Raw genomic sequence first — 23,336 nt, 5'->3', positions numbered from 1 at the left:
TATGTAATTGTTGTATGTATGTTGTATGTTGTATGTTGTATGTTGTATGTAATTGTTGTATGTATGTTGTATGTTGTATGTAATTGTTGTATGTATGTTGTATGTAATTGTTGTATGTAATTGTTGTATGTATGTTGTATGTATGTTGTATGTAATGTATGTTGGCCCAGTCCTTCGCAGGTCATTTCCTCCCAAAGGGCTCAACAGGAAGAGACTGGGATAATAATCTGTCACATGACATTAGACTTGTTTTATCGTTTTGTGTCTCTGGCAGATTCGTCGTGTCTGTTGAACTGTTGGAGAACAAAGGGGATGGTTTCCCAGACACAGATCATACCAGAATATACCAGATTATACCAGATCATACCAGAATATACCAGATTATACCAGAATATACCAGATTATACCAGATCATACCAGATTATACCAGAATATACCAGATTATACCAGATCATACCAGATAATACCAGATCATACCAGATAATACCAGATCATACCAGATTATACCAGATTATACCAGATCATACCAGATCATACCAGATCATACCAGATAATACCAGATCATACCAGATTATACCAGATTATACCAGATCATACCAGATAATACCAGATCATACCAGATAATACCAGATCATACCAGATAATACCAGATCATACCAGATTATACCAGATTATACCAGATCATACCAGATCATACCAGATCATACCAGATTATACCAGATTATACCAGATCATACCAGATTATACCAGATCATACCAGATTATACCAGATCATACCAGATCATACCAGATCATACCAGATTATACCAGATCATACCAGATTATACCAGATCATACCAGATCATACCAGATTATACCAGATCATACCTAGCCCCGGGACTAAAAAGAAATGCTGTGTTTTTTTTGTAGTTGTGGATTAGGTTTATTCTGTGTCCATGAAACCGGCTTAGAGTGGATGGTTTGTGTTTGGTAAAAGTGACCCGTTATAGAGCCAGACAACGACACAGGAAGTCCAGAGTGAAAACCTTGCTGTTTTACTTCCTGTTACCCTGTTTGCATTCCACCAGATGTCTTATGACATGAACGTGTCCCTGCTACGATATGGACGGCCATGAATATGAGACATCAGAGATGGAAAGTCATTTTCCAGTCCTATTTATGCACAATGGGCCACAGGCCCTTCCTGAGATATGACCAGTGTAATACGAGAGGCCGTTAATAAAATACAAATAAAGGAGAGGAGAAATAGAGATTTATGTCTGCCGTTCTGACGGGACTTGATATAAGGTGTTCATAACAAGTTTAGCATTTTATCCCTGGTCCCACACACACATTTTAATCACGTTTTAATGTGATCTATGTATGTCACACTCGTCCTCCCTCTACTCCCTCCTTTCCTTCCCTTGCTTCCTTCCTTCCTGCCCGCCCGCCCTCCCACCCTCCCTCCCTCCCTCCCTCCCTCCCTCCCTCCCTCCCTCCCTCCCCCGTCCTTCCTTCCTTCCTTCCTTCCTTCCTTCCTTCCTTCCTTCCTTCCTTCCTTCCTTCCTTCCTTCCTTCCTTCCTTCCTTCCTCCCTCCCTCCCTCCCTCCCCTCCCCCCTCCCTCCCTCCATCCCTCCCTCCCTCCCTCCCTCCCTCCCTCCCCGTCCTTCCTTCCTTCCTTCCCTTCCTTCCTTCCTTCCTTCCTTCCTTCCTTCCTTCCTTCCTTCCTTCCTTCCTTCCTTCCTTCCTTCCTTCCTCCCTCCCTCCCTCCATCCCTCCCTCTCCTCCCTCCCTCCATCCCTCCCTCCCTCCATCCCTCCCTCCCTCCCTCCCTCCCTCCTTCCCTCCATCCCTCCCAAACAGATTGCCACAGTGTGTGTGTGTGTGTGTGTGTGTGTGTGTGTGTGTGTGTGTGTGTGTGTGTGTGTGAAGGGTAGCAAGGTGATACTATTACCATAATAATCCCCCTCTGGTCCCAGCGGGCTCCGTGGAGAGATGGAGGGAGGAGAGGAGAGGCTAGGTGGAGGGGATACTCTACACTACTGCAGAGGGGACTCATCTGGTCCTGGGGCCTTGGAGCAAAGCTTCCCCCAGCCTGGCTGACAGCCTGGTTGGTTGGTTGGTGTGCCTGGGCTGGGGATGAGGCTGAGACAGTCTGTAGTGTAATAAAACCACACCTCACTGCTGCCTCCACCTCCATCGTCACCACTGACCCTGCTGATGGACCTGCTGCCTCCATCACCACCACTGACCCTGCTGATGGACCTGCTGCCTCCATCGTCACCACTGACCCTGCTGATGGACCTGCTGCCTCCTGCCTCCATCACCACTGACCCTGCTGATGGACCTCCTGCCTCCATCACCACCACTGACCCTGCTGATGGACCTCCTGCCTCCATCACCACCACTGACCCTGCTGATGGACCTTCTGCCTCCTGCCTCCATCACCACCACCACTGACCCTGCTGATGGACCTGCTGCCTCCATCACCACCACTGACCCTGCTGATGGACCTGCTGCCCCCATCGTCACCACTGACCCTGCTGATGGACCTGCTGCCTCCACCACCACCACCACTGACCCTGCTGATGGACCTGCTGCCTCCTGCCTCCATCACCACTGACCCTGCTGATGGACCTGATGCCTCCTGCCTCCATCACCACCACTGACCCTGCTGATGGACCTCCTGCCTCCATCACCACCACTGACCCTGCTGATGGACCTGCTGCCTCCATCACCACCACTAACCCTGCTGATGGACCTCTTGCCTCCATCACCACCACTGACCCTGCTGATGGACCTCCTGCCTCCATCACCACCACTGACCCTGCTGATGGACCTGCTGCCTCCTGCCTCCATCACCACTGACCCTGCTGATGGACCTGATGCCTCCTGCCTCCATCACCACCACTGACCCTGCTGATGGACCTCCTGCCTCCATCACCACCACTGACCCTGCTGATGGACCTGCTGCCTCCATCACCACCACTAACCCTGCTGATGGACCTCCTGCCTGCATCACCACCACTGACCCTGCTGATGGACCTCCTGCCTCCACCACCACCACTGACCCTGCTGATGGACCTCCTGCATCCATCACCACCACTGACCCTGCTGATGGACCTCCTGCCTCCATCACCACCACCACTGACCCTGCTAATGGACCTGCTGCCCCCATCACCACCACTGACCCTGCTGATGGACCTCCTGCCTCCATCACCACCACTGACCCTGCTGATGGACCTGCTGCCTCCACCACCACCACTGACCCTGCTGATGGACCTCCTGCCTCCATCACCACCACTGACCCTGCTGATGGACCTCCTGCCTCCATCACCACCACTGACCCTGCTGATGGACCTCCTGCCTCCATCACCACCACTGACCCTGCTGATGGACCTCCTGCCTCCATCACCACCACTGACCCTGCTGATGGACCTCTTGCCTCCATCACCACCACTGACCCTGCTGATGGACCTGCTGCCTCCTGCCTCCATCACCACCACTGACCCTGCTGATGGACCTCCTGCCTCCATCACCACCACTGACCCTGCTGATGGACCTCCTGCCTCCACCACCACCACTGACCCTGCTGATGGACCTCCTGCCTCCATCACCACCACTGACCCTGCTGATGGACCTTCTGCCTCCTGCCTCCATCACCACCACCACTGACCCTGCTGATGGACCTGCTGCCTCCATCACCACCACTGACCCTGCTGATGGACCTGCTGCCCCCATCGTCACCACTGACCCTGCTGATGGACCTGCTGCCTCCACCACCACCACTGACCCTGCTGATGGACCTGCTGCCTCCTGCCTCCATCACCACTGACCCTGCTGATGGACCTGATGCCTCCTGCCTCCATCACCACCACTGACCCTGCTGATGGACCTCCTGCCTCCATCACCACCACTGACCCTGCTGATGGACCTGCTGCCTCCTGCCTCCATCACCACTGACCCTGCTGATGGACCTGATGCCTCCTGCCTCCATCACCACCACTGACCCTGCTGATGGACCTCCTGCCTCCATAACCACCACTGACCCTGCTGATGGACCTGCTGCCTCCATCACCACCACTGACCCTGCTGATGGACCTCCTGCCTCCCTCACCACCACTGACCCTGCTGATGGACCTCCTGCCTCCACCACCACCACTGACCCTGCAGTTGGACCTCTTGCCTCCATCACCACCACTGACCCTGCTGATGGACCTCCTGCATCCATCACCACCACTGACCCTGCTGATGGACCTCCTGCCTCCATCACCACCACCACTGACCCTGCTGATGGACCTGCTGCCCCCATCACCACCACTGACCCTGCTGATGGACCTCCTGCCTCCATCACCACCACTGACCCTGCTGATGGACCTGCTGCCTCCACCACCACCACTGACCCTGCTGATGGACCTCCTGCCTCCATCACCACCACTGACCCTGCTGATGGACCTCCTGCCTCCATCACCACCACTGACCCTGCTGATGGACCTCCTGCCTCCATCACCACCACTGACCCTGCTGATGGACCTCTTACCTCCATCACCACCACTGACCCTGCTGATGGACCTGCTGCCTCCTGCCTCCATCACCACCACTAACCCTGCTGATGGACCTCCTGCCTCCACCACCACCACTGACCCTGCTGATGGACCTCCTGCCTCCACCACCACCACTGACCCTGCTGATGGACCTCCTGCCTCCACCACCACCACTGACCCTGCTGATGGACCTCCTGCCTCCATCACCACCACTGACCCTGCTGATGGACCTCCTGCCTCCATCACCACCACTGACCCTGCTGATGGATCTCCTGCCTCCATCACCACCACTGACCCTGCTGATGGACCTCCCGCCTCCATCACCACCACTGACCCTGCTGATGGACCTCCTGCCTCCATCACCACCACTGACCCTGCTGATGGACCTGCTGCCCCTATCACCACCACTGACCCTGCTGATGGATCTGCTGCCTCCATCACCACCACTGACCATGCTGATGGACCTGCTGCCCCCATCACCACCACTGACCCTGCTGATGGACCTCCTGCCTCCACCACCACCACTGACCCTGCTGATGGACCTGCTGCCTCCATCACCACCACTGACCCTGCTGATGGACCTGCTGCCTCCTGCCTCCTGCCTCCACCACCACCACTGACCCTGCTGATGGACCTCCTGCCTCCACCACCACCACTGACCCTGCTGATGGACCTCCTGCCTCCATCACCACCACTGACCCTGCTGATGGACCTGCTGCCTCCTGCCTCCATCACCACTGACCCTGCTGATGGACCTCCTGCCTCCATCACCACCACTGACCCTGCTGATGGACCTCCTGCCTCCATCACCACCACTGACCCTGCTGATGGACCTCCTGCCTCCATCACCACTGACCCTGCTGATGGACCTCCTGCCTCCACCACCACCACTGACCCTGCTGATGGACCTGCTGCCTCCACCACCACCACTGACCCTGCTGATGGACCTCCTGCCTCCACCACCACCACTGACCCTGCTGATGGACCTGCTGCCTCCATCACCACCACTGACCCTGCTGATGGACCTCCTGCCTCCATCACCACCACTGACCCTGCTGATGGACCTGCTGCCTCCATCACCACCACTGACCCTGCTGATGGACCTCCTGCCTCCATCACCACCACTGACCCTGCTGATGGACCTGCTGAAAGAGAAGAATAAATTAAAATACAAGGTAAAATCAAGGAGAGGAGAAGAGGAGGAGGGAAGAGGAGGAGGAGAGGAGAGGAGAGGAGGAGAAGAGGAGGGAAGAGGAGGAGGAGAAGAGGAGGAGGAGAAGATGAGGAGGAGAAGAAGAGGAGGGAAGAGGAGGAGGAGAAGAGGAGAAGAGGAGGAGGAGAAGAGGAGGAGGAGGGAAGAGGGGGAGGAGAAGAGGAGAAGAGGAGGAGGAGAAGAGGAGGAGAAGATGAGGAGGAGAAGAGGAGAAGAGGAGGAGGAGAAGAGGAGGAGGGGGAGAGGGAAGAGGGGGAGGAGAAGAGGAGAAGAGGAGGAGGGAGAGGAGGAGGAGGAGAAGAGGAGAAGAGGAGGAGGAGAAGAGGAGGAGGAGGAGAAGAGGAGGAGGAGGAGAAGAGGAGGAGAAGAGAGGAGAAGAGGAGGAGGAGGGAAGAGGGGAGGAGGAGAAGAGGAGAAGAGGAGGAGGAGAAGAGGAGGAGGAGAAGAGAGGAGAAGAGGAGAAGAGGAGGAGGAGAAGAGGAGGAGGAGAAGAGGAGAAGAGGAGGGAGGAGAAGAGGAGGAGGAGAAGAGGAGAAGAGGAGGAGGAGGGAAGAGGGGAGGAGAAGAGGAGGAGAGGAGAAGAGGAGGAGAAGATGAGGAGGAGAAGAGAGGAGAAGAGGAGAAGAGGAGAAGAGGAGGAGGAGAAGAGGAGGAGAGGAGAAGAGGAGAAGAGGAGAAGAGGAGAAGAGGAGGAGGAGAAGAGAGGAGAAGAAGAGGAGGAGAAGAGGAGGAGGAGGGAAGAGGGGGAGGAGAAGAGGAGAAGAGGAGGAGGAGAAGAGGAGGAGAAGATGAGGAGGAGAAGAGAGGAGAAGAGGAGGAGGAGAAGAGGAGGAGAAGAATGAGGAGAGGAGAAGGAGGAGGAGAGGAAGATTAGGAGGAGGAGAGGAGAGGAGGAGGAGAGGAAGATTAGGAGGAGGTGTCCCTCAAGTGACAGCTTCCTGTGTGTCTCAGTCTTCCCTGACTTACATCCTCATAATCAGGAGCAGCTCCAATAAAACATGGATTTATGACCTCACATCCTCCCTGTGTAGATTTATGACCTCATATCCTTCCTGTGTAGCTTTATGACCTCATATCCTCCATGTGTAGATTTATGACCTCACATCCTCCCTGTGTAGCTCTGCCCGACTGAATAACACAGTGACTGGCCAAATATTTTTATAATTTTTTTTTTTTTTTAATATATTTTTTCTACCTTTCAGCATTGATCCCTATCCTCCCCTTTGGTCATCTACTATCTATCCTCCCCTTTGGTCATCTACTATCTATCCTCCCCTTTGGTCATCTACTATCTATCCTCCCCTTTGGTCATCTACTATCTATCCTCCCCTTTGGTCATCTACTATCTATCTTCCCCTTTGGTCATCTACTATATATCCTCCCCTTTGGTCATCTACTATCTATCCTCCCCTTTGGTCATCTACTATCTACTATCTATCCTTCCCTTTGGTCATCTACTATCTACTATCTATCCTCCCCTTTGGTCATCTACTATCTATCCTCCCCTTTGGTCATCTACTATCTACTATCTATCCTCCCCTTTGGTCATCTACTATCTACTATCTATCCTCCCCTTTGGTCATCTACTATCTATCCTCCCCTTTGGTCATCTACTATCTATCCTCCTCTTTGGTCATCTACTATCTATCCTCCCCTTTGGTCATCTACTATCTATCCTCCCCTTTGGTCATCTACTATCTATCCTTCCCTTTGGTCATCTACTATCTATCCTCCCCTTTGGTCATCTACTATCTATCCTCCCCTTTGGTCATCTACTATCTATCCTCCCCTTTGGTCATCTACTATCTATCCTCCCCTTTGGTCATCTACTATCTATCCTCCCCTTTGGTCATCTACTATCTATCCTCCCCTTTGGTCATCTACTATATATCCTCCCCTTTGGTCATCTACTATCTATCCTCCCCTTTGGTCATCTACTATCTATCCTCCCCTTTGGTCATCTACTATCTATCCTCCCCTTTGGTCATCTACTATATATCCTCCCTTTGGTCATCTACTATCTATCCTTCCCTTTGGTCATCTACTATCTATCCTCCCCTTTGGTCATCTACTATATATCCTCCCCTTTGGTCATCTACTATCTATCCTCCCTTTGGTCATCTACTATCTATCCTCCCCCCCTTTGGTCATCTACTATCTACTATCTATCCTCCCCTTTGGGCATCTACTATATATCCTCCCCTTTGGTCATCTACTATCTATCCTCCCCTTTGGTCATCTACTATCTACTATCTTCCCCCTTTGGTCATCTACTATCTATATCCTCCCCCCTTTGGTCATCTACTATCTATCCTCCCCTTTTGGTCATCTACTATCTACTATCTATCCTTCCCTTTGGTCATCTACTATCTACTATCTATCCTCCCCTTTGGTCATCTACTATCTATCCTCCCCTTTGGTCATCTACTATCTACTATCTATCCTCCCCTTTGGTCATCTACTATCTACTATCTATCCTCCCCTTTGGTCATCTACTATCTATCCTCCCCTTTGGTCATCTACTATCTATCCTCCTCTTTGGTCATCTACTATCTATCCTCCCCTTTGGTCATCTACTATCTATCCTCCCCTTTGGTCATCTACTATCTATCCTTCCCTTTGGTCATCTACTATCTATCCTCCCCTTTGGTCATCTACTATCTATCCTCCCCTTTGGTCATCTACTATCTATCCTCCCCTTTGGTCATCTACTATCTATCCTCCCCTTTGGTCATCTACTATCTATCCTCCCCTTTGGTCATCTACTATCTATCCTCCCCTTTGGTCATCTACTATATATCCTCCCCTTTGGTCATCTACTATCTATCCTCCCCTTTGGTCATCTACTATCTATCCTCCCCTTTGGTCATCTACTATCTATCCTCCCCTTTGGTCATCTACTATATATCCTCCCCTTTGGTCATCTACTATCTATCCTTCCCTTTGGTCATCTACTATCTATCCTCCCCTTTGGTCATCTACTATATATCCTCCCCTTTGGTCATCTACTATCTATCCTCCCCTTTGGTCATCTACTATCTATCCTCCCCTTTGGTCATCTACTATCTACTATCTATCCTCCCCTTTGGGCATCTACTATATATCCTCCCCTTTGGTCATCTACTATCTATCCTCCCCTTTGGTCATCTACTATCTATCCTCCCCTTTGGTCATCTACTATCTATCCTCCCCTTTGGTCATCTACTATCTACTATCTATCCTTCCCTTTGGTCATCTACTATCTATCCTTCCCTTTGGTCATCTACTATCTACTATCTATCCTCCCCTTTGGTCATCTACTATCTACTATCTATCCTCCCCTTTGGTCATCTACTATATATCCTTCCCTTTGGTCATCTACTATCTATCCTCCCCTTTGGTCATCTACTATCTATCCTCCCCTTTGGTCATCTACTATCTATCCTCCCCTTTGGTCATCTACTATCTATCCTCCCCTTTGGTCATCTACTATATATCATCCCCTTTGGTCATCTACTATCTATCCTCCCCTTTGGTCATCTACTATATATCCTCCCCTTTGGTCATCTACTATCTATCCTCCCCTTTGGTCATCTACTATCTATCCTCCCCTTTGGTCATCTACTATCTATCCTCCCCTTTGGTCATCTACTATCTATCCTCCCCTTTGGTCATCTACTATATATCCTTCCCTTTGGTCATCTACTATATATCCTCCCCTTTGGTCATCTACTATCTATCCTCCCCTTTGGTCATCTACTATCTATCCTCCCCTTTGGTCATCTACTATATATCCTCCCCTTTGGTCATCTACTATCTATCCTCCCCTTTGGTCATCTACTATATATCCTTCCTTTGGTCATCTACTATATATCCTCCCCTTTGGTCATCTACTATATATCCTTCCTTTGGTCATCTACTATCTATCCTCCCCTTTGGTCATCTACTATCTATCCTTCCCTTTGGTCATCTACTATCTATCCTCCCCTTTGGTCATCTACTATCTATCCTCCCTTTGGTCATCTACTATCTATCCTCCCCTTTGGTCATCTACTATCTATCCTCCCCTTTGGTCATCTACTATCTATCCTCCCCTTTGGTCATCTACTATCTATCCTCCCCTTTGGTCATCTACTATCTATCCTCCCCTTTGGTCATCTACTATATATCCTTCCCTTTGGTCATCTACTATATATCCTCCCCTTTGGTCATCTACTATATATCCTCCCCTTTGGTCATCTACTATCTATCCTCCCCTTTGGTCATCTACTATATATCCTCCCCTTTGGTCATCTACTATATATCCTCCCCTTTGGTCATCTACTATCTATCCTCCCCTTTGGTCATCTACTATATATCCTTCCCTTTGGTCATCTACTATATATCCTCCCCTTTGGTCATCTACTATATATCCTTCCCTTTGGTCATCTACTATCTATCCTCCCCTTTGGTCATCTACTATCTATCCTTCCCTTTGGTCATCTACTATCTATCCTCCCCTTTGGTCATCTACTATCTATCCTCCCCTTTGGTCATCTACTATATATCCTCCCCTTTGGTCATCTACTATCTATCCTCCCCTTTGGTCATCTACTATATATCCTTCCCTTTGGTCATCTACTATATATCCTTCCCTTTGGTCATCTACTATCTACTATCTATCCTTCCCTTTGGTCATCTACTATCTATCCTCCCCTTTGGTCATCTACTATCTATCCTCCCCTTTGGTCATCTACTATATATCCTTCCCTTTGGTCATCTACTATCTACTATCTATCCTCCCCTTTGGTCATCTACTATCTACTATCTATCCTTCCCTTTGGTCATCTACTATATATCCTTCCCTTTGGTCATCTACTATCTATCCTCCCCTTTGGTCATCTACTATCTATCCTCCCCTTTGGTCATCTACTATTTATCCTCCCCTTTGGTCATCTACTATCTACTATCTATCCTTCCCTTTGGTCATCTACTATCTACTATCTATCCTCCCCTTTGGTCATCTACTATATATCCTTCCCTTTGGTCATCTACTATCTACTATCTATCCTTCCCTTTGGTCATCTACTATCTATCCTCCCCTTTGGTCATCTACTATATATCCTCCCATTTGGTCATCTACTATCTACTATCTATCCTTCCCTTTGGTCATCTACTATATATCCTCCCCTTTGGGCATCTACTATCTACTATCTATCCTCCCCTTTGGTCATCTACTATCTATCCTCCCCTTTGGTCATCTACTATCTACTATCTATCCTTCCCTTTGGTCATCTACTATCTATCCTTCCCTTTGGTCATCTACTATCTATTATCTATCCTCCCCTTTGGTCATCTACTATCTATCCTCCCCTTTGGTCATCTACTATCTATCCTCCCCTTTGGTCATCTACTATCTATCCTCCCCTTTGGTCATCTACTATCTATCCTCCCCTTTGGTCATCTACTATCTATCCTCCCCTTTGGTCATCTACTATCTACTATCTATCCTCCCCTTTGGTCATCTACTATATATCCACCCCTTTGGTCATCTACTATCTATCCTCCCCTTTGGTCATCTACTATATATCCTTCCCTTTGGTCATCTACTATCTATCCTCCCCTTTGGTCATCTACTATCTATCCTCCCCTTTGGTCATCTACTATCTATCCTCCCCTTTGGTCATCTACTATCTATCCTTCCCTTTGGTCATCTACTATCTATCCTCCCCTTTGGTCATCTACTATCTATCCTCCCCTTTGGTCATCTACTATCTATCCTCCCCTTTGGTCATCTACTATCTATCCTCCCCTTTGGTCATCTACTATCTATCCTCCCCTTTGGTCATCTACTATCTATCCTCCCCTTTGGTCATCTACTATCTATCCTCCCCTTTGGTCATCTACTATATATCCTTCCCTTTGGTCATCTACTATATATCCTCCCCTTTGGTCATCTACTATATATCCTCCCCTTTGGTCATCTACTATCTATCCTCCCCTTTGGTCATCTACTATATATCCTCCCTTTGGTCATCTACTATATATCCTCCCCTTTGGTCATCTACTATCTATCCTCCCCTTTGGTCATCTACTATATATCCTTCCCTTTGGTCATCTACTATATATCCTCCCCTTTGGTCATCTACTATATATCCTTCCCTTTGGTCATCTACTATCTATCCTCCCTTTGGTCATCTACTATCTATCCTTCCCTTTGGTCATCTACTATCTATCCTCCCCTTTGGTCATCTACTATCTATCCTCCCCTTTGGTCATCTACTATATATCCTCCCCTTTGGTCATCTACTATCTATCCTCCCCTTTGGTCATCTACTATATATCCTTCCCTTTGGTCATCTACTATATATCCTTCCCTTTGGTCATCTACTATCTACTATCTATCCTTCCCTTTGGTCATCTACTATCTATCCTCCCCTTTGGTCATCTACTATCTATCCTCCCCTTTGGTCATCTACTATATATCCTTCCCTTTGGTCATCTACTATCTACTATCTATCCTCCCCTTTGGTCATCTACTATCTACTATCTATCCTTCCCTTTGGTCATCTACTATATATCCTTCCCTTTGGTCATCTACTATCTATCCTCCCCTTTGGTCATCTACTATCTATCCTCCCCTTTGGTCATCTACTATCTATCCTCCCCTTTGGTCATCTACTATCTACTATCTATCCATCCCTTTGGTCATCTACTATCTACTATCTATCCTCCCCTTTGGTCATCTACTATATATCCTTCCCTTTGGTCATCTACTATCTACTATCTATCCTTCCCTTTGGTCATCTACTATCTATCCTCCCCTTTGGTCATCTACTATCTACTATCTATCCTTCCCTTTGGTCATCTACTATCTATCCTCCCCTTTGGTCATCTACTATATATCCTCCCATTTGGTCATCTACTATCTACTATCTATCCTTCCCTTTGGTCATCTACTATATATCCTCCCCTTTGGTCATCTACTATCTACTATCTATCCTCCCCTTTGGTCATCTACTATCTATCCTCCCCTTTGGTCATCTACTATCTACTATCTATCCTTCCCTTTGGTCATCTACTATCTATCCTTCCCTTTGGTCATCTACTATCTATTATCTATCCTCCCCTTTGGTCATCTACTATCTATCCTCCCCTTTGGTCATCTACTATCTATCATCCCCTTTGGTCCCCTTTGGTCATCTACTATCTATCCTCCCCTTTGGTCATCTACTATCTATCCTCCCCTTTGGTCATCTACTATCTATCCTCCCCTTTGGTCATCTACTATATATCCTCCCCTTTGGTCATCTACTATCTATCCTCCCCTTTGGTCATCTACTATATATCCTTCCCTTTGGTCATCTACTATATATCCTTCCCTTTGGTCATCTACTATCTACTATCTATCCTCCCCTTTGGTCATCTACTATATATCCTCCCCTTTGGTCATCTACTATCTATCCTCCCCTTTGGTCATCTACTATATATCCTTCCCTTTGGTCATCTACTATCTATCCTCCCCTTTGGTCATCTACTATCTATCCTCCCCTTTGGTTATCTACTATCTATCCTCCCCTTTGGTCATCTACTATCTATCCTCCCCTTTGGTCATCTACTATCTATCCTCCCCTTTGGTCATCTACTATCTATCCTTCCCTTTGGTCATCTACTATCTATCCTCCCCTTTGGTCATCTACTATCTATCCTCCCCTTTGGTCATCTACTATCTATCCTCCCCTTTGGTCATCTACTATCTATCCTCCCCTTTGGTCATCTACTATCTATCCTCCCCTTTGGTCATCTACTATCTATCCTCCCCTTTGGTCATCTACTATATATCCTTCCCTTTGGTCATCTAATATATATCCTCCCCTTTGGTCATCTACTATATATTCTCCCCTTTGGTCATCTACTATCTATCCTCCCCTTTGGTCATCTACTATATATCCCCCCCTTTGGTCATCTACTATATATCCTCCCCTTTGGTCATCTACTATCTATCCTCCCCTTTGGTCATCTACTATATATCCTTCCCTTTGGTCATCTACTATATATCCTCCCCTTTGGTCATCTACTATATATCCTTCCCTTTGGTCATCTACTATCTATCCTCGCCTTTGGTCATCTACTATCAATCCTTCCCTTTGGTCATCTACTATCTATCCTCCCCTTTGGTCATCTACTATCTATCCTCCCCTTTGGTCATCTACTATATATCCTCCCCTTTGGTCATCTACTATCTATCCTCCCCTTTGGTCATCTACTATATATCCTTCCCTTTGGTCATCTACTATATATCCTTCCCTTTGGTCATCTACTATCTACTATCTATCCTTCCCTTTGGTCATCTACTATCTATCCTCCCCTTTGGTCATCTACTATCTATCCTCCCCTTTGGTCATCTACTATATATCCTTCCCTTTGGTCATCTACTATCTACTATCTATCCTCCCCTTTGGTCATCTACTATCTACTATCTATCCTTCCCTTTGGTCATCTACTATATATCCTTCCCTTTGGTCATCTACTATCTATCCTCCCCTTTGGTCATCTACTATCTATCCTCCCCTTTGGTCATCTACTATCTATCCTCCCCTTTGGTCATCTACTATCTACTATCTATCCTTCCCTTTGGTCATCTACTATCTACTATCTATCCTCCCCTTTGGTCATCTACTATATATCCTTCCCTTTGGTCATCTACTATCTACTATCTATCCTTCCCTTTGGTCATCTACTATCTATCCTCCCCTTTGGTCATCTACTATCTACTATCTATCCTTCCCTTTGGTCATCTACTATCTATCCTCCCCTTTGGTCATCTACTATCTATCCTCCCCTTTGGTCATCTACTATCTACTATCTATCCTTCCCTTTGGTCATCTACTATATATCCTTCCCTTTGGTCATCTACTATCTATCCTCCCCTTTGGTCATCTACTATCTATCCTCCCCTTTGGTCATCTACTATCTATCCTCCCCTTTGGTCATCTACTATCTATCCTTCCCTTTGGTCATCTACTATCTATCCTCCCCTTTGGTCATCTACTATCTACTATCTATCCTTCCCTTTGGTCATCTACTATCTATCCTCCCCTTTGGTCATCTACTATATATCCTCCCATTTGGTCATCTACTATCTACTATCTATCCTTCCCTTTGGTCATCTACTATATATCCTCCCCTTTGGTCATCTACTATCTACTATCTATCCTCCCCTTTGGTCATCTAGTATCTATCCTCCCCTTTGGTCATCTACTATCTACTATCTATCCTTCCCTTTGGTCATCTACTATCTATCCTTCCCTTTGGTCATCTACTATCTATTATCTATCCTCCCCTTTGGTCATCTACTATCTATCCTCCCCTTTGGTCATCTACTATATATCCTTCCCTTTGGTCATCTACTATCTATCCTCCCCTTTGGTCATCTACTATCTATCCTCCCCTTTGGTCATCTACTATCTATCCTCCCCTTTGGTCATCTACTATCTATCCTCCCCTTTGGTCATCTACTATCTATCCTCCCCTTTGGTCATTTACTATCTATCCTCCCCTTTGGTCATCTACTATCTATCCTCCCCTTTGGTCATCTACTATCTATCCTCACCCTTTGGTCATCTACTATCTATCCTCCCCTTTGGTCATCTACTATCTATCCTCCCCTTTGGTCATCTACTATCTATCCTCCCCTTTGGTCATCTACTATCTATCCTCCCCTTTGGTCATCTACTATCTATCCTCCCCTTTGGTCATCTACTATATATCCTCCCCTTTGGTCATCTACTATATATCCTTCCCTTTGGTCATCTACTATCTACTATCTATCCTTCCCTTTGGTCATCTACTATCTATCCTCCCCTTTGGTCATCTACTATCTATCCTTCCCTTTGGTCATCTACTATCTATCCTCCCCTTTGGTCATCTACTATATATCCTTCCCTTTGGTCATCTACTATATATCCTTCCCTTTGGTCATCTACTATCTATCCTCCCCTTTGGTCATCTACTATATATCCTCCCCTTTGGTCATCTACTATCTATCCTCCCCTTTGGTCATCTACTATATATCCTTCCCTTTGGTCATCTACTATATATCCTTCCCTTTGGTCATCTACTATCTACTATCTATCCTTCCCTTTGGTCATCTACTATCTATCCTCCCCTTTGGTCATCTACTATCTATCCTCCCCTTTGGTCATCTACTATATATCCTTCCCTTTGGTCATCTACTATCTACTATCTATCCTCCCCTTTGGTCATCTACTATCTACTATCTATCCTTCCCTTTGGTCATCTACTATATATCCTTCCCTTTGGTCATCTACTATCTATCCTCCCCTTTGGTCATCTACTATCTATCCTCCCCTTTGGTCATCTACTATCTATCCTCCCCTTTGGTCATCTACTATCTACTATCTATCCTTCCCTTTGGTCATCTACTATCTACTATCTATCCTCCCCTTTGGTCATCTACTATATATCCTTCCCTTTGGTCATCTACTATCTACTATCTATCCTTCCCTTTGGTCATCTACTATCTATCCTCCCCTTTGGTCATCTACTATCTACTATCTATCCTTCCCTTTGGTCATCTACTATCTATCCTCCCCTTTGGTCATCTACTATATATCCTCCCCTTTGGTCATCTACTATCTACTATCTATCCTCCCCTTTGGTCATCTACTATCTATCCTTCCCTTTGGTCATCTACTATCTACTATCTATCCTTCCCTTTGGTCATCTACTATCTATCCTTCCCTTTGGTCATCTACTATCTATCCTCCCCTTTGGTCATCTACTATCTATCCTCCCCTTTGGTCATCTACTATATATCCTCCCCTTTGGTCATCTACTATCTATCCTCCCCTTTGGTCATCTACTATCTACTATATATCCTTCCCTTTGGTCATCTACTATCTATCCTCCCCTTTGGTCATCTACTATCTATTATCTATCCTCCCCTTTGGTCATCTACTATCTATCCTTCCCTTTGGTCATCTACTATCTATCCTCCCCTTTGGTCATCTACTATCTATCCTCCCCTTTGGTCATCTACTATCTATCCTCCCCTTTGGTCATCTACTATATATCCTTCCCTTTGGTCATCTACTATCTACTATCTATCCTCCCCTTTGGTCATCTACTATCTACTATCTATCCTCCCCTTTGGTCATCTACTATATATCCTCCCCTTTGGTCATCTACTATCTACTATCTATCCCTCCCTTTGGTCATCTACTATATATCCTCCCCTTTGGTCATCTACTATCTACTATCTATCCTCCCCTTTGGTCATCTACTATCTATCCTCCCCTTTGGTCATCTACTATCTACTATCTATCCTTCCATTTGGTCATCTACTATCTATCCTTCCCTTTGGTCATCTACTATCTACTATCTATCCTTCCCTTTGGTCATCTACTATCTATCCTTCCCTTTGGTCATCTACTATCTACTATCTATCCTCCCCTTTGGTCATCTACTATATATCCTTCCCTTTGGTCATCTACTATCTACTATCTATCCTTCCCTTTGGTCATCTACTATCTATCCTTCCCTTTGGTCATCTACTATCTATCCTCCCCTTTGGTCATCTACTATCTATCCTTCCCTTTGGTCATCTACTATCTATCCTTCCCTTTGGTCATCTACTATCTATCCTTCCCTTTGGTCATCTACTATCTATCCTCCCCTTTGGTCATCTACTATCTATCCTTCCCTTTGGTCATCTACTATCTATCCTTCCCTTTGGTCATCTACTATCTACTATCTATCCTCCCCTTTGGTCATCTACTATCTATCCTCCCCTTTGGTCATCTACTATCTATCCTTCCCTTTGGTCATCTACTATCTACTATCTATCCTCCCCTTTGGTCATCTACTATCTATCCTTCCCTTTGGTCATCTACTATCTATCCTTCCCTTTGGTCATCTACTATCTACTATCTATCCTTCCCTTTGGTCATCTACTATCTACTATCTATCCTCCCCTTTGGTCATCTACTATCTATCCTTCCCTTTGGTCATCTACTATCTACTATCTATCCTTCCCTTTGGTCATCTACTATCTATCCTTCCCTTTGGTCATCTACTATCTATCCTTCCCTTTGGTCATCTACTATCTATCCTCCCCTTTGGTCATCTACTATCTATCCTTCCCTTTGGTCATCTACTATCTACTATCTATCCTTCCCTTTGGTCATCTACTATCTACTATCTATCCTTCCCTTTGGTCATCTACTATCTATCCTTCCCTTTGGTCATCTACTATCTATCCTTCCCTTTGGTCATCTACTATCTATCCTTCCCTTTGGTCATCTACTATCTATCCTCCCCTTTGGTCATCTACTATCTATCCTCCCCTTTGGTCATCTACTATCTATCCTCCCCTTTGGTCATCTACTATCTACTATCTATCCTTCCCTTTGGTCATCTACTATCTACTATCTATCCTTCCCTTTGGTCATCTACTATCTACTATCTATCCTTCCCTTTGGTCATCTACTATCTACTATCTATCCTTCCCTTTGGTCATCTACTATCTATCCTTCCCTTTGGTCATCTACTATCTACTATCTATCCTTCCCTTTGGTCATCTACTATCTATCCTCCCCTTTGGTCATCTACTATCTATCCTCCCCTTTGGTCATCTACTATCTATCCTTCCCTTTGGTCATCTACTATCTATCCTCCCCTTTAGTCATCTACTATCTATCCTTCCCTTTGGTCATCTACTATCTATCCTCCCCTTTGGTCATCTACTATCTATCCTTCCCTTTGGTCATCTACTATCTATCCTCCCCTTTGGTCATCTACTATCTATCCTCCCCTTTGGTCATCTACTATCTATCCTCCCCTTTGGTCATCTACTATCTATCCTTCCCTTTGGTCATCTACTATCTACTATCTATCCTCCCCTTTGGTCATCTACTATATATCCTCCCCTTTGGTCATCTACTATCTACTATCTATCCTTCCCTTTGGTCATCTACTATCTATCCTTCCCTTTGGTCATCTACTATCTACTATCTATCCTTCCCTTTGGTCATCTACTATCTATCCTTCCCTTTGGTCATCTACTATCTACTATCTATCCTCCCCTTTGGTCATCTACTATATATCCTTCCCTTTGGTCATCTACTATCTACTATCTATCCTTCCCTTTGGTCATCTACTATCTATCCTTCCCTTTGGTCATCTACTATCTATCCTCCCCTTTGGTCATCTACTATCTATCCTTCCCTTTGGTCATCTACTATCTATCCTTCCCTTTGGTCATCTACTATCTATCCTTCCCTTTGGTCATCTACTATCTATCCTCCCCTTTGGTCATCTACTATCTATCCTTCCCTTTGGTCATCTACTATCTATCCTTCCCTTTGGTCATCTACTATCTACTATCTATCCTCCCCTTTGGTCATCTACTATCTATCCTCCCCTTTGGTCATCTACTATCTATCCTTCCCTTTGGTCATCTACTATCTACTATCTATCCTCCCCTTTGGTCATCTACTATCTATCCTTCCCTTTGGTCATCTACTATCTATCCTTCCCTTTGGTCATCTACTATCTACTATCTATCCTTCCCTTTGGTCATCTACTATCTACTATCTATCCTCCCCTTTGGTCATCTACTATCTATCCTTCCCTTTGGTCATCTACTATCTACTATCTATCCTTCCCTTTGGTCATTTACTATCTACTATCTATCCTTCCCTTTGGTCATCTACTATCTACTATCTATCCTTCCCTTTGGTCATCTACTATCTATCCTTCCCTTTGGTCATCTACTATCTATCCTTCCCTTTGGTCATCTACTATCTATCCTCCCCTTTGGTCATCTACTATCTATCCTCCCCTTTGGTCATCTACTATCTATCCTCCCCTTTGGTCATCTACTATCTATCCTCCCCTTTGGTCATCTACTATCTACTATCTATCCTTCCCTTTGGTCATCTACTATCTACTATCTATCCTTCCCTTTGGTCATCTACTATCTACTATCTATCCTTCCCTTTGGTCATCTACTATCTACTATCTATCCTTCCCTTTGGTCATCTACTATCTATCCTTCCCTTTGGTCATCTACTATTTACTATCTATCCTTCCCTTTGGTCATCTACTATCTATCCTCCCCTTTGGTCATCTACTATCTATCCTCCCCTTTGGTCATCTACTATCTATCCTTCCCTTTGGTCATCTACTATCTATCCTCCCCTTTAGTCATCTACTATCTATCCTTCCCTTTGGTCATCTACTATCTATCCTCCCCTTTGGTCATCTACTATCTATCCTTCCCTTTGGTCATCTACTATCTATCCTCCCCTTTGGTCATCTACTATCTATCCTTCCCTTTGGTCATCTACTATATATCCTTCCCTTTGGTCATCTACTATCTATCCTTCCCTTTGGTCATCTACTATCTATCCTTCCCTTTGGTCATCTACTATCTATCCTTCCCTTTGGTCATCTACTATCTACTATCTATCCTCCCCTTTGGTCATCTACTATCTATCCTCCCCTTTGGTCATCTACTATCTACTATCTATCCTCCCCTTTGGTCATCTACTATCTATCCTCCCCTTTGGTCATCTACTATCTATCCTCCCCTTTGGTCATCTACTATCTATCCTCCCCTTTGGTCATCTACTATCTATCCTCCCCTTTGGTCATCTACTATCTATCCTCCCCTTTGGTCATCTACTATCTATCCTCCCCTTTGGTCATCTACTATCTATCCTCCCCTTTGGTCATCTACTATCTATCCTCCCCTTTGGTCATCTACTATCTATCCTCCCCTTTGGTCATCTACTATCTACTATCTATCCTTCCCTTTGGTCATCTACTATCTACTATCTATCCTTCCCTTTGGTCATCTACTATCTACTATCTATCCTTCCCTTTGGTCATCTACTATCTATCCTTCCCTTTGGTCATCTACTATCTATCCTCCCCTTTGGTCATCTACTATCTATCCTCCCCTTTGGTCATCTACTATCTATCCTTCCCTTTGGTCATCTACTATCTATCCTTCCCTTTGGTCATCTACTTATCCCACAAATCTTATCCTCTTTCACTCTCTCTCTTTCTCGCTCTTTATTTCTCTCTCTCCTCTCTCTACTCTCTGTCTCTTTCTCTCTCTTTATTTCTCTCTCTCTTCTCTCTGTCTCTCTCTCTCTCTCTCTCTCTCTCTCTCTCTCTCTCTCTCTCTCTCTCTCCTCCCTCTCTCTCTCCCTGTCTCTCTCTCCCTCTCTTTCTCTCTCTCTCCTCTCTGCCCCTCTCTCTCTCTCTCCTCTCTCTCTTCCCTAGCCATAAAGCTTTAATGTCTCTCCATACTCCTCCTGTCTCCATGGACCTCAGCTCACTGTCAGGGTTGTTAGTAATCAATAGATGAAACCTACAGGTGGTTCAGGCATCATGACCAAACCATTCTGCTGTTGCTGTGTAATCATCTCTCTCTCCCTCTCTCTTTTTCTCTCACTATCACACAGGAACACATGCCTCACATTATACTCTTTCAATCAAGAGTTAAGAGAGTGAGTGTATGTACCTGCCTGCATTCTTGTCTCTCTCTCTCTGTGTGTGTGTGTGTGTGTGTGTGTGTGTGTGTGTGTGTGTGTGTGTGTGTGTGTGTGTGTGTGTGTGTGTGTGTGTGTGTGTGTGTGTGTGTGTGTGTGTGTGTGTGTGTGAGGTAGCAGTAGGTCCAGGCAGTTGGTGGGAAATGTCTAATTAATGGAAGCAGTTGTCAGTGATTAAGTATTTAACAGAAAAGGTCATCAGAGCAGAGGAGTGAACCCTGTCCTGCCACCATGCTCTAAGGGCAGTCTAAACCTTTACCAGGGAAACACTAAAGATGTACTAAGGTAGAAGGGCAGGTTGAAGGTAGAGGGGCTGGGGGAATGTAGAGGGCTGGGGGGATGTAGGGGGCAGGGGGATGTAGGGGGCAGGGGGATGTAGAGGGGCTGGGGGAATGTAGAGGGGCTGGGGGATGTAGGGGGCAGGGGGGATGTAGGGGGGCAGGGGGAATGTAGAGGGGCAGGGGGAATGTAGAGGGCAGGGGGATGTAGGGGGCAGGGGGATGTAGAGGGGCTGGGGGGATGTAGAGGGCTGGGGGGGATGTAGAGGGCAGGGGGATGTAGGGGGCTGGGGGGATGTAGAGGGGCTGGGGGATGTAGGGGGCTGGGGGGATGTAGGGGGGCTGGGGGGATGTAGAGGGCTGGGGGGGGATGTAGGGGGCAGGGGGGGATGTAGAGGGTCTGGGGGGATGTAGGGGGCAGGGGGATGTAGGGGGCAGGGGGGATGTAGAGGGCTGGGGGATGTAGGGGGCAGGGGGATGTAGGAGGGCAGGGGGATGTAGAGGGGCTGTGGGGATGTAGAGGGGCTGGGGGGATGTAGGGGGCAGGGGGGGATGTAGGGGCAGGGGGGAATGTAGGGGGGGGGATGTAGAGGGGCTGGGGGATGTAGAGGGCTGGGGTGATGTAGGGGGCAGGGGGATGTAGAGGGCTGGGGTGATGTAGAGGGGCAGGGGGATGTAGGGGGCAGGGGGATGTAGAGGGGCTGGGGTGATGTAGGGGCAGGGGGATGTAGGGGGCAGGGGGATGTAGAGGGCTGGGGGGATGTAGAGGGGCTGGGGGATGTAGAGGGGCGGGGGGATGTAGGGGGCAGGGGGATGTAGGGGGCAGGGGGATGTAGAGGGGCAGGGGGATGTAGAGGGCTGGGGGATGTAGGGGGCAGGGGGATGTAGAGGGCAGGGGATGTAGAGGGGCTGGGGGATGTAGGGGGCGGGGGATGTGACCTAGGGGGCGGGGGGGATGTAGAGGGGCGGGGGATGTAGGGGGCTGGGGTGATGTAGAGGGGGCTGGGGTGATGTAGGGGGGCTGGGGGGATGTAGGGGGCTGGGGGATGTAGAGGGGCTGGGGGATGTAGGGGGCTGGGGGATGTAGAGGGGCTGGGGGGGATGTAGGGGGCAGGGGGATGTAGGGGGCTGGGGGAAGGTAGGGGGCAGGGGGAAGGTAGGGGGCAGGGGGAAGGTAGGGGGCAGGGGGAATGTAGTGGGCAGGGGGAATGTAGAGGGGCAGGGGGATGTAGGGGGCTGGGAGGATGTAGGGGCCAGGGGGATGTAGTAGGGGCAGGGGGAAGGTAGGGGGGCCGGGGAAGGTAGGGGGCAGGGGAAGGTAGGGGGCAGGGGGAATGTAGGGGGGCCGGGGGAATGTAGGGGGCCGGGGGATTGTAGGGGTGCCGGGGGAAGGTAGGGGGAAGGGGGAAGGTAGGGGGCCGGGGAAGGTAGGGGGCAGGGGAATGTAGGGGGGCAGGGGGAAGGTAGGGGGGCTGGGGGATACAGAGAGGCCCGGCCGGCCGGATCCTACCCAGGCCTGACACACTAGTCATTGCTTCTTCATCCTCCATTACCCCCTCAACCAGTCAGATCTGGACGGCTTACCCAAATGGCCCCCTAGTCCCTATTTATGGAACCCTATTCTCCATAGGGCCCTGGTCAAAAGTAGTGCAGAATATAGGTAATAGGGTGCCATTCTGGACTGGGCTCTGGTGATCTGTGTCATTTAGGGATGAGGAATAAGGCTCCAGGCCAGATCAATAGATGTCAGAGTGGCTCCCTGCTGTAATTCATTAACGA

At 47.5% G+C, this 23,336-nt stretch overlaps 1 protein-coding gene across 1 annotated transcript in view; it reads right to left on the bottom strand.

Moving 5' to 3' along the window:
* Window positions 1-23,029, bottom strand: part of LOC135570208 (uncharacterized) — a gene marked incomplete at its 5' end in the record, with an annotated part of 75,665 nt that extends 52,636 nt beyond the window's left edge. Inside the window, 2 exons of the mRNA XM_065016323.1 lie at window positions 21,561-22,496; window positions 22,561-23,029. Of these exons, the coding sequence (XP_064872395.1) occupies window positions 21,561-22,496; window positions 22,561-23,029 (1,405 nt within the window). The remainder of the gene's footprint in view (window positions 1-21,560; window positions 22,497-22,560) is intronic.
* Between the last annotated feature and the right edge of the window lie 307 nt (window positions 23,030-23,336).

This window comes from Oncorhynchus nerka, unplaced genomic scaffold (assembly GCF_034236695.1).
Source record: "Oncorhynchus nerka isolate Pitt River unplaced genomic scaffold, Oner_Uvic_2.0 unplaced_scaffold_1028, whole genome shotgun sequence".
In the NCBI taxonomy this organism is placed as follows: domain Eukaryota; kingdom Metazoa; phylum Chordata; class Actinopteri; order Salmoniformes; family Salmonidae; genus Oncorhynchus; species Oncorhynchus nerka.
Note: the sequence above shows the minus strand (reverse complement) of the source record. Positions and strands in the feature narration are given on the sequence as shown.